The sequence below is a fragment of the Megascapheus bottae genome, chromosome 14 (assembly GCF_031878675.1).
Source record: "Megascapheus bottae isolate mThoBot1 chromosome 14, mThoBot2.hap1, whole genome shotgun sequence".
Lineage (NCBI taxonomy): Eukaryota > Metazoa > Chordata > Mammalia > Rodentia > Geomyidae > Megascapheus > Megascapheus bottae.
In genome coordinates, this window is record NC_143522.1 from 32,077,837 (window position 1) to 32,094,205 (window position 16,369).

The following is a 16,369-nucleotide window of genomic DNA, read 5'->3' on the forward strand; positions in this document are numbered from 1 at the left end:
CTTGCCCAGAGCCCCCCAAGCACCTTCCTCGCCTGTGTCCAAGCTTGGGGCCCCCTCACACCACTGGACATGCTGCTGCGAGCAAGGGGCGGCCTGGACCCAGAGGGACAGTGGTGTCGGGAGCCCGGGGTCTCTCAGAGGCCAGTGTCCTTGTTTCCTATCAACTCACCGTCCCCTCCCTGAGACTGAGGGCTCTTCCACCCTGGGTCTAGAGGTAGAAATATGGCGCCTGAGCAGGTGCTGGTAACTAACTCCCACTTGCAACCCTACTCGAGGCTGAGATCTGAGAACTGTGGTTCAAAGCCAGCCTGAGCAGGAAAGCCCACCTGACTCTTCTCTCCAGTTAAACACCAAAGAACCGGAGTGGAGCTGTGGGTCCTGTGAAGAGGACCTGAGCGTTAACCGCGTCCAGAGTTCAGTGCCCTGAGTGGAGGTCCCAGGACCTGTGAAGGAGGAAGAGAAGGGGAGGCAGAGGGGAGAGGAAGGGGGAGGAAGGGGGGGGAGGAAGGAAGAGGCAGAGGGGAGAGGAAGGAGGAGGAAGAGGGGAGAGGAAGGGGGAGGCAGAGGGGGGAGGAAGGGGGAGGAAGGGGGGGAGGAAGGAGGAGGCAGAGGGGAGAGGAAGGAGGAGGAAGAGGGGGGAGGAAGGGGGAGGTAGAGGGGGGAGGAAGGGGGAGGAAGAGGGGGGAGGAAGGGGGAGGAAGAGGGGGGAGGAAGGAGGAGGAAGAGGGGAGAGGAAGGGGGAGGCAGAGGGGAGAGGAAGGGGGAGGAAGAGGGGGGAGGAAGGAGGAGGAAGAGGGGAGAGGAAGGGGGAGGAAGGGGGGGGAAGAAATCTTGCACTGAACAGTCAGCCCCAAGTACCACCCTTGCCAGCCTCCAGTCAGCTTGAGGGCTCTGCCCCAAGCCCCACGACCCACCTCACACCTGGCTGGCCCCGTGAACGGGAGGCGCTCCTCACCCTGCTCCCCTCCTGCCCGCCCGCCTCCCCTCGCCATACAGCTGCTCAGAGCTGCTTCCTTGCTGCTTGTGAGTCCTCTGGGGCAAGGGAGGCCACAAGAATGTCACAGAGAAAACACACCCTTACTTCCAGGCCTCGGTTTCCGTTTTGGTAGAATCCAAGTCCCTGATACTCTCAATCTAGGGCCCTCCCAGGACCCTGCTGTCCTGAGTGGCCCGGATGCAGGGCAGCTGGAGTCAGGCCCCTTGCTGGCAGGGGTTAACGGGCCTGACCGTGGGGACCAGCGCTTGTGTGTATTCTCCAGGGCCCGAGGGACCGTTTCTTGGGAGACACCAAGGTTAAAGCTGTTGTCAAGCAGAACCAGCTGGCGTGATCCCTGGAGCGGGCAGTCCTCAGGGCAGCGGGGTGGGTGATGCTGTTTCCAGGCTTCAGAGCCACCCCAGTGCCTGCAGTCGATGGCCTGTGGGGACCAAGACCCCTGTCACTGCCCTCTACTCGGACCCCATGCAGAAATCAGGGTGGCCAGCCGGCGGGGGCGGTGGGAGGGCTGGTGTGTCAGAGGCCTGAGCACACCGCCATGCCACAGGGTGGGTGAGTGCCTGCCCTGCACACCACCGAGGCACTAAGGACCAGTCAGTCTACCCAGGAGTGAGCTGTGTCCTGTGCCCAAGGACTGTCCAGGCCTGCATGCTAGCCAGGCCCCCACCACGGGGCACCAGCGCCACAGCAGCATGCAGGGCCCTGCCAGCTGCCGTGGCCTGTGCCCCCTGCGGGCTGCCTCTGTGCCACCTCCCCTGCCCAGCTCTCTGCGCCTGGCATGACGAAGGGACACACCCTGCTGGGACAAGCAGCCTGTGGGCCCCCCTGGGAGCAGATCCAAGCTGCATGGGACACACTGGCTGCAGGCAGGGCCGCGGGAGGCCCACCGGGCCTTGGTGACTGTAGAGCTTCCTCCTCCTGCCCTCATCCCCACCACTCCTGCCACTTCCACAGAGCACCAGCCAGCCACAAGGAACGAGGGATGGGAAAGCAGCAGGGCGCCCGAGGCCTCTGGGAGCGTAGAAGCCTCTGCTGCGGGCCCCCCGCTGTCCACGCTCATCTGTCTGGCAGCAGCGACCGAGCTCAGGCCTGCAGAGGAGCAGAGCATCTTCCTGCAGGTGGTCAGTCCGGCGGGCAGCTGTGCAGTCACAGGGCAGCCTCCCGCAGCAACTGCTAGGATAGGAAGCGCCAAGCCTGCTGAGGAAGCAGGCCCTCTGACTCCTCCCCAAGAGGACCCAGGAGGCCATGGCCTGGCCCCTGCGTGCGAGGAGCAGGGAGGCAGCACAAATGGCTTTCTGGAGGCCGGCAGGGGCCCAGGGCGTTCAGGCCAACGCCAGCGCCCCAAAGAATCCAGCCGATCACCTGGCGGAGCAGCCGGCCCTCGAGCCGGGCCCCTTCCACGTGGCCAGGTCTCAGAAGGCACAGGACAGCCATCCACTTTCCACGCAGGGTACTTCATCACCCACGCAGGCGTCATCCACGCAGCGCACCTCCTCCAGCAGCCAACCAGGCGGGCAGCTTCAGAGGAGGGGCCGCCCCCTGGCCTCCCTCCCTGCCACCCTCCAGCCTTTGGCCGTGGCTCCCCCTTGGGGATGAGCAGGCAGGCCTGCAGTGCTCGCCTGCAGAGCCAGCTCAGCAGCTGAGCCCCCTGCAATACTTTCTGGGCCCATTTCCCCGAGAGTCTAGCCGGGCTCTAAGCGGCCTAAGATGGCCTTGCATTCAGCTGCTGCCACCTTCCACCCCTCCTCCTCAGGTGCATTACGGACTACTCTGGGTTGTCTTCAAGCTCCCCGACTCTCCTCCCGTGTGCAGTGACTGCTGAGCTTTGAGGTTCCAGCTGGAGAAATGTATGTTTCTAGATGTCCTACCTGGCTCTCTTCAGATTCACTGAGCCCCTCCAGCTCCCACTCGAGCTGTCAGGACTTCTGGCCTATCTTCCTTAAACACAGGAAGCAGATTTTCCATAGGCTGAGTCGGAGACATTCCAATGCACACAAGCAGATGTCTCGGGGGGTGTGAGGGCGTTTGCAGGTCTGCTGGTCACTGGACAGCTGCCTTTGTTCTGAGGCTTTTCAGCTCTTGCCTGTTCACCCACTGAAAAGTGAGGCAGAGGTCAAGAGCAGACATGGTTTGCATTTCTTTCTAATGAATAAATGCATCTGGGGACTCCAGCTCCAGTAAACCTCCGAGCTGGGCTGGTGGTGAGAATGTGAGTCCCTCCTCCACTGCAGTCACAATGGGGAGGGCTCCAGGCAGACCTGACGCCCGGGCTGCCGGGGCACTGCCTGGGGGGAGAAGGGGAGAAGGAAGGCCATTCGCTGGTCTCCGGGAGGACGGGGCAGGCCTGCGGGAGATCCACTGGTCTTGTCACACGCACAGTGGCGCTCAGTCCGAGTCCACACAGAAATGGCACCAATAAGAGTCTGTGAGATGCTTCTCTCCAGTTAACCACCAAAAGCCCCAAGTAGTGCGATGGTTCAGTGGCAGAGCACTAGCCTTGAGTGAAACGGCCCAGGGACAGTGTCCAGGCTGAGTTCAAATCCCAGGACCAGTGTGAAAAAGAAGGAAGGGCACGTGGTGTCCTCAGAGCAACACGTGCAGTGGCCTCCTGGCCAGTTTAACCCAAATACACGCACAGCCAAGTCTCCCAGGCTGCTGCTATCCACCCTTTTCACAAATGTGCTTCGTGGCTCCCCTCCTCCCCACCCACAAGCCCCTGCCCCTCACATGAGCGAGAGTGCTGTCTGCACAGCCGATGCTCCGGGCCCGGCCCCCTTGGCCGCTGGTGAGGAGCTGCAGGCGTATCGGCCGTCCCTTCCCTGGGCTTCTTTCTCTACACTCCACCCGAATCCCCTCACACACGGCCCTGGCAGGCTTCTGCAATTTCCTAATGCCACTTGACTGTTTAGGAGTGGGCGACAGGCACCCTGACTCCCTTCCCCATTCCCTGAAAGGGGCCCCTCCATGTCCCTGTCCCCAGTCCCAGAGGCCCTGGCAGGGCCGAGGCCGGAAGGCCCCTGCACAGGACGAGCCACGCCCACCGCTCAAGGCTTTGCCCCAGCTCCAAATAAAGGAATGGCACCCAAAGAACAGGAAGGCCAAAGCGTTTAAGTTATTAAATCAAATATACAGAGTGATTCGTTTAATATGTACATATTTACAGAAATGCACTTTCACGAGGAGGCGGCCGGGGCCAGCAGCCCGGAGCGCACGGCAAACGCTGACAGCTGCGGGAGTGTGAAGGCACTTGTCACAAGCTTCAATACTGCCGCCCCGGGGGGCAATGAGCAGTCGGGAAGGGCACTTCTGAAAGCACAGTTGGGGATCTCTGAGAGTTCTGGGCAGGAGGAAGCAAGGATGGCAGGTTGGGGATACCGGCCAGGGAGCGGATCCACTCACCAGCCCCACTGATAACCACAGGTGCCACCAAAAGCCACAGGTCATGCCAACAACCCAAGGCCACACCAACAACGAGGGCCACGCCGACCACCACAGGTCCCACTGACAGCCACAGGTCCCACAGACAGCCTCAGGCCACCCTTGCCAGCCACCAAGTCCTACTGAGACCCATAGGCCACACCCACAGCCTCAGGCCACACCCACAAGCCACACCCACAGCCATAGGTGTCAGTGGCTCTTTGGCCTGGAGCCACAGAGAAACCCAAGTGAGGAATAAAAATGAAGATTCTGTAAACAGCACACGACCTCTGGTAACAAACGTGACATGCTTTGGTGAGAACACAGCCACGTCACGTGTAACACACGGAAACTTTACAAAAATAGCAACGATCCGAGAATACTCCATTGTTTTCTGCCTGACAGTGACTGAATAACTTATACAAGGTTAAAGAAACGTAGAAAATAAACATTTGTTTTTTTTGTTTTTGGTGGGTTTTTTTTTTAACACAAAATAAAGAAACTGTGCACATGGCCTGGGCCTCCTGCAGTCCAGCGAGGTGTGGCGCCGGCAGGGGCTCCGGGCCCGGCCCAGCGGGCAGCTGTGGTCCTACTCCTTGCCAGGATACTGCACCTCCTTGGCGCTCCTGACCACGCGGTTGTCCACTTTGGGCCCCGAGGCCGCCCAGTGGGCTGGCCTCCCTGGAGAGCAGCTGGGGTCTTTGGTGAGTTTACGTGAGAGGAACTTCTCTGCCTCTTCTGGGGAGTCCTCTCCAAGGCCCAGCTCCTGGTCTTCCTCCTCCCCGCTCCCGCCGTGGGCGCCGGGTCCTGGCAGCGCCTCGCCCGCCCGGCGTGGCGGTGGCGTGAAGTTCTTGCACTGGAACAGCACGTCCCTGTGCCCGGTGCTGGGGCCGCTGGCCCCCGGCCGCTCGATGGGGTTGCGGATGGGGTTGAGGGGGGCCCACTGGTTGTTGGCGCTCTCATCCCGTGGCAGCCGGCTCCTCTCCCGCTCTTTCCTGCGCTTTCGAGTCCACCACACGCACAGGACCACGCAGGTCAGCCAGAGCACGCTGAAGGCACTGCACAACACGGGCACCAGCAGGCCTGGCGAAGGCAAGGGCAAGGGCAGGGGCAGGGCACTGAGGCGGGCCCCGCGGCCTGGCACCTCCCCTTGGGGTCTGGCTGGTGGGGGCTCCGGGAGCTGAGGCTGGGACAGCAGCAGGCGCCCACTACCCCAGGGATCGGGGACCCCTCCTGTCCCCGCTCACCTGCAGAAGAGCCGTCCACGACCGCCGTCTCCACTTTCACCTCCGTGACGGCCAGCAGCAGGGAGCCGTTCCCCCTCTGTGTAATGGCAGCCACAATGGCCTGGGCTGCGCTCTGGATGAGACTGCTGTCCAGGGAGTCCCACGCAGGGCTGAAGGACTAGGCCAGAGGGTGGAGCTGGGGGTGGGCCGGCCGCCACAGGACCCAGACCCGCCCGTGTCCCCAGACCAGGCTGAGGACGGGGCTAGGGGGACCGTGTACCCCGGGGGGGTCCTCCGGGAGGGCGGGGGGGAGGAGTGGGCCGGTGCTGTCCACCCCACAGCCCTGTCCTGTGGGAGGCCGCCAGAGCTTTCTCAAGACAACTCCCAGGCTTGTGCAAACAGCACTGCCTCCTCTCCTTTCCCAAGACCCACTTTAGGCCCCTCCCACCTTCCTCTCCCTGCCTGCTCACGCACCACTCTAGTCTCCAACCACAAAGTCACCTTGAGCCTCTGTCTCACCTCCCCTGCCCAGGCTCCTTCCCCGGGTCAACTCCACTGGCTGCCAGCTCAGTGCTGTCTCATTCAGGGTTGTTGAGCCCCAGCCTCCTCCCCAAGTACCCAGAACCCCGCTGTCGGATCCTGGCGCCACAGCTCCACACACTGGCCTGAAGGAACTGGAGCCCCCAGCCCAGCCTGGAAGGAATCTCCACTGTCACTGTCCAGATGTCCCCAGACCTCCTAACAGCCAGTCAGCAACTCCTGAGACCTGGGCCCACCCACCCTGCCTGTCCACTAAGGAGCTGGCCCGTGGACTGCTGGTGACACGGCTCCTGTGGTCTTGGATGTCGGAGGTTCTTTCTTCAGCGACCTCTGACCTCTGTCTACTCACTTCCACCCAGCCTCCCCCCGGCTCCACGGGTCTGTGTGGGCCACAGTTCCCACAGACCCGTCGCTCTCTCATCCTGCGACTGCTCCTCCCCTGGGGGCACCCAGAGCCTCGGGGCCAGACCTCCGCCCGCTTACCACAGCCACCTCCACGGTGCTGGCTCCCGAGGAGGCCTGGTCACAGAGAAGCAGCAGCAGGCGATCGCGGGCCACCGCCCTCGTGGCTGGCAGAGAGCGGATTCCAGAGCAGATGGCACCCACCGTGGTGCCCTGTGCAGATGACAGCAGGTGAGTAGGCTCACAGCCAAGGACCTGGGGACACGTGGAGCCCGCCCCCGCTCTATCTGCCCTGTCTCGAGGCCAAGGCAGCTCTAGGGAGGGGCGGTCACAGTGGGGACCGGGACGGGCCTCGTGAGCCTCTGTGCGCCTCATCCTGCCGGATGTGGAGACATGTTCCAAATGCCCAGGGACTGCGGCCAGGACGCCCAGCACCCTCAACACTGCAGGCTGCAACGCAGAGAGTGAGCGGCTGCGGGCCACCCCGGTCCAGCTGGACACATGTGCGACTGGGCATGTCCCAGGCTGCACACGTGAGCCACCCAGCTCGGACCCGACCCCACGGCCTCTGTGCCTGTGGAAGCCATGGTGGCTGCTCACAGGCCCGGCCGCCCTGCCCTACGAGGGCGAGCCCTGGCCGGGCTGCCACGCCAGTGCCCTGTAGCGTGAGGCCACCGGGCGCGCTCACCTGTGGCATCTGGTCTCGGTTGAAGCGCAGAGTGAGGCGTGCGCAGTTGCTGTCCAGGTGCCCGGAGCGTGGCAGGCAGACGGTGCGGGGGGGCAGGGGCTCCTGGGCCCCACACTCCCCCCAGGCCTCACAGGGGGGCTGCAGGCACTGGACCGGGGACTTCTCCCGACACTGCTGCCCCGGCGGGCACTGGACACTCGGGGCATCAGGCTGGACAGACAGCAGACAAGGCTTCCACCCACACCACACCTGGACACACGGGCACACGGCAAGGACCACGGACGGCAAGAGGCAGCACGCCGAGGGGGAAGACACAGCCGGTCAGTGAGGCCCATGGCGCTGTCCCGGCCAGGCTGGATGGCAGCCCAGAAAGGACTTCCTGCCATTCAGGTAGAGCGCGGTGGGCCCCAGGGCAAACCTTGGTGTCTCCAAACAGGAGAGTCAGGGTGCTGGGACCCCACCCCGCCCCCTCCCCTCCTCCAAGGACCACTTCAGAGGTGGGCGTCCCCCCAGCCAAGGCTCCGAGGGAGCCTCGGCACGCAGGACGGGGAAAGGCAGGGCAGACCAGGGGCATCCGGCTGGGCCCCACCTTGCTGCACTGCGGACGGCCATCCCGGCAGCGGCAGCTGTTGCAGTCTTCCACCCAGGAGCTCCCGTGTGGAAACGGCACGCCCCGCGACCAGCAGGGCCTCCCAAACTCCACCACTGTGGGGAGAGGAGGGAGGCTCAGTGGAACGTCCAGCTCTGAGGACGGCCCAGCCCGCTGTGGGGACAGACCTACCATCCTGGCACCGGGAGCCCGTGCGGCCTGGAGGGCAGCTACAGCGGTACCCGTTGATCTCATCCACACAGGTGGCCCCGTAGGCACAGGGCGAGGACTGGCACTCGTCCATGTCTGCAGGGAAGGCACCAGCCCTTGGGGTGGGGCCGGGAGATTGCCTGGCCCCCCAGCCCTGCAAGGCAGGACGCCTGCATTCACAGCAGCCCAGGCTGCGATCCGCAGCTGTGGGCCTAAAGCAGACACCTCCTCCCGCCTCGGCTCTGGGTGAACTGGGACTCTGGGGCCCCATCTCCCCAGGGTGGCCCCACTGCATGGCTGCCCCTGGTGGCAGACACCTGCCCTGCTACCACCCCAGACTCTACTCAGCGGAGTGTCCAAAAGCATATAGGACACCTGTCGGGTGTGGACAGACATAGCCTCTACTTGTGACACCGCACTAACCATGGCCCAGGCCCCCCCCCGCGCCCCCCCCAGTCCCTCAGGCCCTGCCCAGGCCTCCCAGGCCCCCAGACCCCGCCCAGGCTGCTCACTGATGCGGCAGTCTGGACCTGCAAAGCCCGGCGCACACTCGCAGCGGAACCAGTTCACACCGTCCACACAGATGCCACCGTTGTAGCTGCAGGGAGAAGGCAGACATCAGGGATGAGCCCCCGTCGCCAGCCCAGCCCCACCCCGGCTCCCAGAGCTGCCACTCACCAAGGCAGTGGGTTGCAGTCATTGGTATCTGCATTTAAGGGAAGAGAGAGGGTTTTTGTTCCGGCTCCTCCTGTTCAGGGCCCCCTCTGCCATGCCAGGCTGGTGGATGAAGGGACACTGCACTGGTGGCCAGGGGGAGGGGCAGGGGTGCTGGAAGGCTCGGGAGCCTGGCAAGGCCACACGGGCTGAGAGGGGTCACAGGCTACAGGGGGGGTGGGCAGTGGGTGGCCGAGGAGACTGCAGGGCATGGGGAAAGAGAGAGGGCCAAGGGACGCAGAGAGAGGAGGGCAGGTGGGGAGGGGCAGCTCCCTGGGGTAGGGAGCCACAGGGAGGAAGCCCGACCCGCAGCCCGCTCCCATCAAGAAACCACATCTGGTGCCCAGCTTTCCCGCCCCAGCTCACTGTGAGTGCAGGTCCGGCCCTCCCAGCCGTCCCGGCAGATGCAGGAGAAGGAGTCACCGCTGCCCACACAGGTGCCCCCATTCGCGCAGGGGTTGGGCAGGCAGCTGCTGTTCTGGGCTGTGAAGAGGAGGAATAAAGGAGCCGCTGTGGCTGCTCCCCCAGTGAGCAGGGAAGTGGTGTGGGCCGGGCTGGAGACCGGACAGGGAGGGACTGGGCTGGAGCAGGGGAGGGGACAGGACAGGACAGGGACAGGACAGGGAGACTGGGCTGGAGCAGGGGAGGGGACAGGACAGGGGGACTGGGCTGGAGCAGGGGAGGGGACAGGACAGGGAGGGACTGGGCTGGAGCAGGGGAGGGGACAGGACAGGGACTGGACAGGGAGGGACTGGGCTGGAGCAGGGCTGGAGGCAGGACAGGGAGACTGGGCTGGAGCAGAGCAGGGGACAAGACAGGGAGACCAGACTGGAGCAGAGCAGGGGACAGGACAGGGGGACTGGGCTGGAGCAGGGCTGGAGACAGGACAGGGACTGGACAGGGAGGGACTGGGCTGGAGCAGGGCAGGGGACAGGACAGGGGGGACTGGGATGTTCAGAGGGTGGGCTGGGGCTGGGCTGGTCCACGCTACCCACCAATGGTGCAGGTACTGCCCTTCCAGCCTGGTGGGCAGGCACAGCGGAAGGTATCCCCACTGTCATAGCACGTGCCCCCATTGCTGCAGGTGTAGGCATCACACTGGAACTCGCCTGTGGGCACACGGCCACTCAGCAGACACCCAGGGCCATGGCGGACAGCCCCACCCCCCGCTCGCTGGGCCCGGCACTCACGAGAGTGGCATGTCTTCCCCTTCCAGCCATCATTGCATGCGCAGTAGAAGTCATTGACAAGGTCATAGCAGCGGCCTCGGCTGTGGCACGGGTCGGGGAGGCAGTCGTTGGGATCTGGGGAGAGGATGATGGTCAGTGTGGGTTGTTGGGGGAGGAGGGGGAAGGGAAGGGGGGCAGGGGGTCACCAGCACTGTTCAGACCTCAGAAACCTGGGCTCACTGAGCTGTGTCCAGGGGTGTGGGGCGGAGCCAGCCGGGCCACGGGAGGTTGGGGGACTGAGCCATCAAGGGAGTGGGCGGGTGGTCCCCCCATCCCGCCCCCCAGAGCCAGCCAGCCAGGCAATGATGGAGCAGAGCCAGCCAGGCCGTGGGAGGGTTCAGGGCGGAGCCAGCCAGGCCGTGGGAGGGTTCAGGGCAGAGCCAGCCAGGCCGTGGGAGGGTTCAGGGCGGAGCCAGCCAGGCCATGGGAGGGTTCAGGGCAGAGCCAGCCAGGTTGTGGGAGGGTTCAGGGCGGAGCCAGCCAGGCCATGGGAGGGTTCAGGGCAGAGCCAGCCAGGCCATAGGCGGGTTCAGGACAGAGTCAGCCAGGCCGTGGGAGGGTTCAGGGCGGAGCCAGCCAGGCTGTGGGAGGGTTCAGGGCGGAGCAGAGCCAGCCAGGCTGTGGGAGGGTTCAGGGCAGAGCCAGCCAGGCCCTGGGAGGGTTCAGGGCAGAGCCAGCCAGGCCACGGGAGGGTTCAGGGCAGAGTCAGCCAGGCCGTGGGAGGGTTCGGGGCGGAGCCAGCCAGGCCGCGGGAGGGTTCGGGGCAGAGCCAGTCAGGCTGTGGGCGGGTGGGGTCAGAGCCAGCCAGGCTGTGGGAGGGTTCAGGGCAGAGCCAACCAGGCTGTGGGCGGGTGGGGGCAGAGCCAGCCAGGCAGTGCGAGGGTTCAGGGCAGAGCCAGCCAGGCTGTGGGTGGGTGGGGGCAGAGCCAGCCAGGCTGTGGGAGGGTTTGGGGCGGAGCCAGTCAGGCTGTGGGCGGGTGGGGTCAGAGCCAGCCAGGCTGTGGGAGGGTTCAAGGCAGAGCCAGGTAGGCTGGGTTCAGGGCAGAGTCAGCCAAGCTGTGGGAGGGTTCAGGGCGGAGCCAGCCAGGCTGTGGGCGGGTGGGGTCAGAGCCAGCCAGGCTGTGGGAGGGTTCAAGGCAGAGCCAGCTAGGCTGGGTTCAGGGCAGAGTCAGCCAAGCTGTGGGAGGGTTCAGGGCGGAACCAGTCAGGCTGTGGGCAGGTGGGGTCAGAGCCAGCCAGGCTGTGGGAGGGTTCAGGGCAGAGCCAGCCAGGCTGTGGGTGGGTAGGGGCAGAGCCAGCCAGGCAGTAGGAGGGTTCAAGGCAGAGCCAGCCAGGCTGTGGGAGGGTTCGGGGCAGAGCCAGTCAGGCTGTGGGCGGGTAGGGTCAGAGCCAGCCAGGCTGTGGGAGGGTTCAAGGCAGAGCCAGCCAGGCTGTGGGCAGGTGTGGGGGCAGAGCCAGCCAGGCTGTGGGAGGGTTCAGGGCAGAGCCAGCCAGGCTGTGGGCAGGTGTGGGGGCAGAGCCAACTAGGCTGTGGGAGGGTTCAAGGCAGAGCCAGCCAGGCTGTGGGCAGGTGTGGGGGGCAGAGCCAGCCAGGCTGTGGGTGGGTGCCGGGTGGGACGCAGGTCAAGCAGGAGTGAGGAGCAGGAGAGGGGCTGACCCGCCAGCAGTGGGCAGTGCAGGGGCACCGTACTCACTGGTATCACAGAGCTCCCCCTCCCAGCCACTGGGACAGAAGCAGCGAAAGGCGTCCACCTCATCTATGCATGTGCCGCCATTGCGGCAGGGCTGGCCCAGGCAGTCGTCAATGTCTGCAAGAGAGGCCGCCGCGGCCGGGTGAGTCCTCCCCAGGCTACCAGCCGCACCCTAGCCCACCCGGTACAGCACTCACTCTCGTGACAGTAGGTCCCGGTGAAGCCACTGTCACAGACGCAGGAGAAGTTGCCCTCGGGCTGGCTGACACAGTGTCCGTGGGGGCCGCACACGTTGGAGGGGGCCATGCCAGACACCCCTGGCCCTACCTCAACCCCGCAACCATCAATTACTGTGGCGGAGAGACAGACTGCAATGAGGCCCCTCTCCTCCCCACTTCACCCCAACTCCCCACCAGCAGCTACCCCGCACCTCTGCACGCGCCGCCAGGACAGCGCTCCCTGGGCACGGAGCAGTTCTTGCCAGCGAAGTCTTCAGGGCAGGCACAGTAGTAGTCCCCCTCTAGGCTGTAGCAGTGGGCACCGTTTAGACAGGGGCTTGGTTCACAGAAGTCCACGTTTACCTGTGAGACAAGAGGAGACACATGTGTCCCAAGAGCCACCCCTGCACAGGCAGACTTCAGAAGGTCCCTGAAGACCGCGCCTCCCCGGCCCTCCCCCAGCAGACGCCCCAAGTCCAGGCCTTGGCAAGCAGGCCCTCCCATTCCAGGGCAGGCAGTGCCACCCAGAGCCTAAAGCCCCCGCCCTGGGGTTGTCCAGGCCCTGTCAGCTGGCCGGAAACACCCGTGGGTCACCAGGCCCCCACCTCCACAGCAGCCCAGCTTCCTCTGCCTCCCACAGGCAGCATCCGGCCCTGACTCCTCCCACCAACTGGAGAGCCAGCTCCTGACCTGCCACACTGCCAGGCCACCCTCAGAACCAACAGGGGTCTCTCCAGAGCCAGCGCACCCATGGAATCTGGAGCTCCCCCAGCTCCTCCTACAGAGGCCAGAGCAGCACACGTGGCTGGCGGGCGGGAAGTACAGAAGGAGAACGCTAACGAGGGCACAGGCACCAGTGCTACCGAGAGACGGCCAATCCTGTCCAAACACACCCTGCTGGCCCTGAGGACCAGAGAGGACGAGGCCCCTGCTCCCCCAGGGTCCTCTCCCAGGCTGCTGCCGACCGTGGGGCCTCCTCAGCCACGCCCCCACGACGCTGCGGCCCGTAGATGAAGTCCCTGCGTGGGGACGGTGGCCGAGCCGCAAACCTCACCTCACAGAGCCATCCGGCCAGGCCCCGGGGGCAGTGGCAACGGAAGCCATCCTGCAGGTCCTCGCAGATGCCTCCCCCACGGCAGGGGCTGCTGGCACACCGGCTGTGCTCCAGCTCGCAATGCCGGCCGCCGAAGCCCCGCGGGCACAGGCACTGGTACCCGTTCACCAGATCCTGGGCAGGGGAGCCAGTGAGCCTCAGCGTCCCTCCCGGCCTCCCCCCCGGGCCCGCCGGGTGGGGGAGGGGCGCCTCACCTTGCAAGTCCCGCCGTGCTGACACTGCTGGCCACAGTCGTCGATGTCTGGGGAGAGAGGCGCAGGGAGGGTCAGGGGCCTGCGGCCGCCGGCCCCCCCACCTGCAGCGCCCACCATACTGACTGATGTGGCAGTTGGTGCCCTTCCAGCCCGGGAGACAATCACAGTAATAGCCGCCAATCAGGTTTTTGCAAGAAAAAGCATTAAGACAGGGTTTCCCTTCGCACTCATTGGCGTCTGTGAAGAGACAACGGGGCCGTGGGGCTCAGGCTCTGCCTGCCACGGTGCCCGGCGCCCGCAGTGCCCGCCGGCGCCCGCCGTGCCCGCAGCCCAGCTCCACCAGCAGCAGCCAGCCACACGGTCAGCGCAGTCCATGCTCAACAGTCCCGCCCTGGGCGCTCCTTACCCAGCTGGCAGGTGGCCCCTACCCACTGCTCAGGGCAGATACACTCGAAGCCGTCCACCTGGTCCACACATGTGCCCCCAGCTGCACAAGGGTTGGAGGCACACTCGTCTATGTCTGCAGAAATAAGAGGCCCAGGGCGTGGCCGGTGGGCCCCAGGGTGAAGGTGAGGCCCAGGGCGTGGCTGGTGGGCCCTGGGTGAAGGTGTGGCCGGGGCATGGCCAGGGCCTGGCCGGTGGGTCCTGGGTGAAGGTGTGACTGGGGCATGGCCCGTGGCCCCACATGGGGCATGCGTGGTCCGTGGCATGGGCCATGGCTGTGAAGTAGGTTAGGGTCTGTGTGAGTCAGGAGGATAGACAAATGTGGACTGAGTGGTCAGGTGAGTAGAGTGACCAGTGTGCGGGGGGCACAGCCTGGGGGGTCAGGAGGCCCGGCAGTGTAAGACAGGAGCCAGCTGTCCCCTGGCCACAAAGTCCACCACACAAGTGGACCAGACCCCCAGGGAACTAGTCATCACACAAACCCCCCGAGATGTGGCCGGAGCCACAGACACACGCCGGGGTCCCTGCCCCGGCACTCACCCAGCGCACAGGTAGGTCCTTCCCAGCCCGATGGACAGTGGCACTCAAAGCCCGATGGCACCTCGTGGCAGGAGCCCCCGTTGGCACACGGGTTGGAGGTACAGGCATGCTCGGCTGCAGAACCACAGTAGGGGTGGTGAGGTAGACGGGCAGACCCAGACTCCCCTGGTCCCCAAGCCCACAGGGCGGGCAGCGGAGCAAGGCAGCCCTGGAGGTGGGTGTGGTTGGTCATCTGGCTGTGGCAGCCGTCTCAAGGGCCACCCTACACCTGGCCAACGTTCAGGGACCGGCCTCTGACGTACCCCGCTCACAGTTCTTGCCGGAGTAGCCCTCTGGGCAGGCGCAGTGGTACTGGTCGGGCTCTGCGTTGATGCACGTCCCCCCGTTGACACAGGGGTGGTGGCTGCCACAGTAGTTCAGGTCTGGGGGGAGGTGTGGAGCTCAGAGAGCAGGCCTGGCCAGTCCCCCCTTTCAGCTTGAGGGCAGCCCTGTCCGCCACTACCCTGCCCACCTCCCGCCTGCCCACCAGCTACCTTTGTCACAGAGCAAGCCGCCCCAATTGGTCTCACAGTCGCAATGCCAGGGCTCCACACAGCTGCCGTGCACGCAGCCGGGGTAGGGGACACACTCGTCACAGAACCTGCCCTGCCAGCCGTAGTTACACCTGGGGGCCGGTGGGGGAGGGGCGAGGCCGTGAGATGGGCAGCTGAGAGCAGCCAGGCAGGCAGATGCAGAAGCGCCCCGCATACTCAGAGCCAGAGCAGCTCCGAGCCAGGCCTGGGCCCCGCAGGCACAGGCGTGCCCGGCTGAGGGCTCTGACCGGCAGCCCCAGCTGCCCTGTCACTCCTCCCTGAGCTATTCTAGGACTCACCCTGAGCCAGGCCCCAAGAGCAGGCGCCGGGAAAGGAAGACCCAGCCTGGCCGTGGGGCGTGAGGGCCAGCGCCCATAGCAGAGACAGAAAAACCTGGGGAGGAGCTCTAGCCATCCTGGCAGGGTGACCTTGAGGACTTCATGTGACCTCGCTGCTACCCAAGGGCAGCACCTTCTCTGGCTTCCAGTAAAGCCCAGATAGGGCATCCCTCACAGGCCACCCCAGGGCAGCTCCTGGCCTGACTGGCCTGGCGGCTGCCCTGAACACAGCGCTGAGGGCCGTGTGGCCACAACCCCCAGGTCAATCTCTGCGCCCACTCTGGGGGTCCTGCAAGGGGTGAGCAGGCTCCCTGTGCAAAGGTGGCAGATAGGAGCTGGGGGCTCTGAGGACCCCCTCCCAGAGGGCTCCAGCCCCAGGGGCGGGAGTGACATCCAGGCCCCGGCGCTTCCACACCGGCACGAGGAGTTATTCTTAGAAAAGAACCACAGCCCTTCCTGAGCCACAGAGCCCTTCTGAGTCACAGAGCCAAGGTTACGGCCCAGCTCACACAGCCGGGAACCGGGAAACTGAGGCTCTGAGCAGGTGGCTCTGGAGACAGCTGGGTATGCCGTTGACAATGGGCTTCACATCTGCATGCCAAGTTCTCTCTCCAGGTGACAGGACAGACAAGGGCGGGGGCGGGTGGTCCAGTGATCCAGGGCCAGGCTGGGACCCCAGACCCCTGGGCGGAGCACCAGACCCTGCTTCCCACTTTCCTGCCGGCAGCTCCAGGGCCTGGGGAGGCGCAGCAGGAAGGCACAGCCATCTCCTCAGCATCCGGCTGAAACCCGAGCCCTGGCGGCCGGCCGCGGGCCTCACCCGCAGGGCCACCTACTGCCCGGCCCGGGCCTGTGCTCCTGCCCCCATCTTCCGGTGCGGCCCACAGCCTTCCTGGGGGGCGGGAGCGGGGCTCCTCATCCACCCCGCCTGCCTCCGTGGGGGACACTCGTGTAGCACCAACACCGGGACAGCCACCAAGAAGTGCAGAGGGCACTGACCTCACTGCCCACACAGGGTGTCTGCCCACAGCTCCAGCTTCCCTCCGGCACCCAGGCTGGGCGGAGCTGCCCCACCCCCTGCCCAGGAGTTGACAGGCACCAGGGGTGGCCCTTGTAAGATCATCTTGTCTGAAGCCCCCGGTGAAGGAGCCGGGAGCTGCCTCCCACCATTCCCTCGCTGGAATGGGCACAGGCGGGTTGCTGCTCCCACCATCTCCCACCAGTCCACCCCGGCCTGGGACTCCCTCTG

At 65.2% G+C, this 16,369-nt stretch overlaps 1 protein-coding gene across 2 annotated transcripts in view; it reads right to left on the reverse strand.

Moving 5' to 3' along the window:
• Window positions 1-4,593: 4,593 nt before the first annotated feature.
• Window positions 4,594-16,369, reverse strand: part of Jag2 (jagged canonical Notch ligand 2) — a 41,149-nt gene continuing 29,373 nt past the window's right edge. Inside the window, exons 5-25 of one of the 2 annotated variants that reach the window (XM_090344945.1) lie at window positions 14,744-14,874; window positions 14,513-14,632; window positions 14,216-14,324; window positions 13,633-13,754; window positions 13,350-13,463; window positions 13,227-13,273; window positions 12,973-13,146; window positions 12,131-12,281; window positions 11,898-12,050; window positions 11,704-11,817; window positions 9,971-10,084; window positions 9,776-9,889; window positions 9,147-9,263; window positions 8,745-8,772; window positions 8,579-8,664; window positions 8,049-8,162; window positions 7,857-7,972; window positions 7,268-7,516; window positions 6,661-6,792; window positions 5,659-5,815; window positions 4,594-5,494 (exon numbers count right to left, since the gene is read on the reverse strand). In XM_090344945.1, the coding sequence (XP_090201071.1) occupies window positions 5,001-5,494; window positions 5,659-5,815; window positions 6,661-6,792; window positions 7,268-7,516; window positions 7,857-7,972; window positions 8,049-8,162; window positions 8,579-8,664; window positions 8,745-8,772; window positions 9,147-9,263; window positions 9,776-9,889; window positions 9,971-10,084; window positions 11,704-11,817; window positions 11,898-12,050; window positions 12,131-12,281; window positions 12,973-13,146; window positions 13,227-13,273; window positions 13,350-13,463; window positions 13,633-13,754; window positions 14,216-14,324; window positions 14,513-14,632; window positions 14,744-14,874 (2,956 nt within the window). In that variant the 3' untranslated portion in view covers window positions 4,594-5,000. Of the gene's footprint in view, window positions 5,495-5,658; window positions 5,816-6,660; window positions 6,793-7,267; window positions 7,517-7,856; window positions 7,973-8,048; window positions 8,163-8,578; window positions 8,665-8,744; window positions 8,773-9,146; window positions 9,264-9,775; window positions 9,890-9,970; window positions 10,085-11,703; window positions 11,818-11,897; window positions 12,051-12,130; window positions 12,282-12,972; window positions 13,147-13,226; window positions 13,274-13,349; window positions 13,464-13,632; window positions 13,755-14,210; window positions 14,325-14,512; window positions 14,633-14,743; window positions 14,875-16,369 lie in introns of both variants that reach the window. The other variant, XM_090344946.1, reaches the window with a different exon arrangement.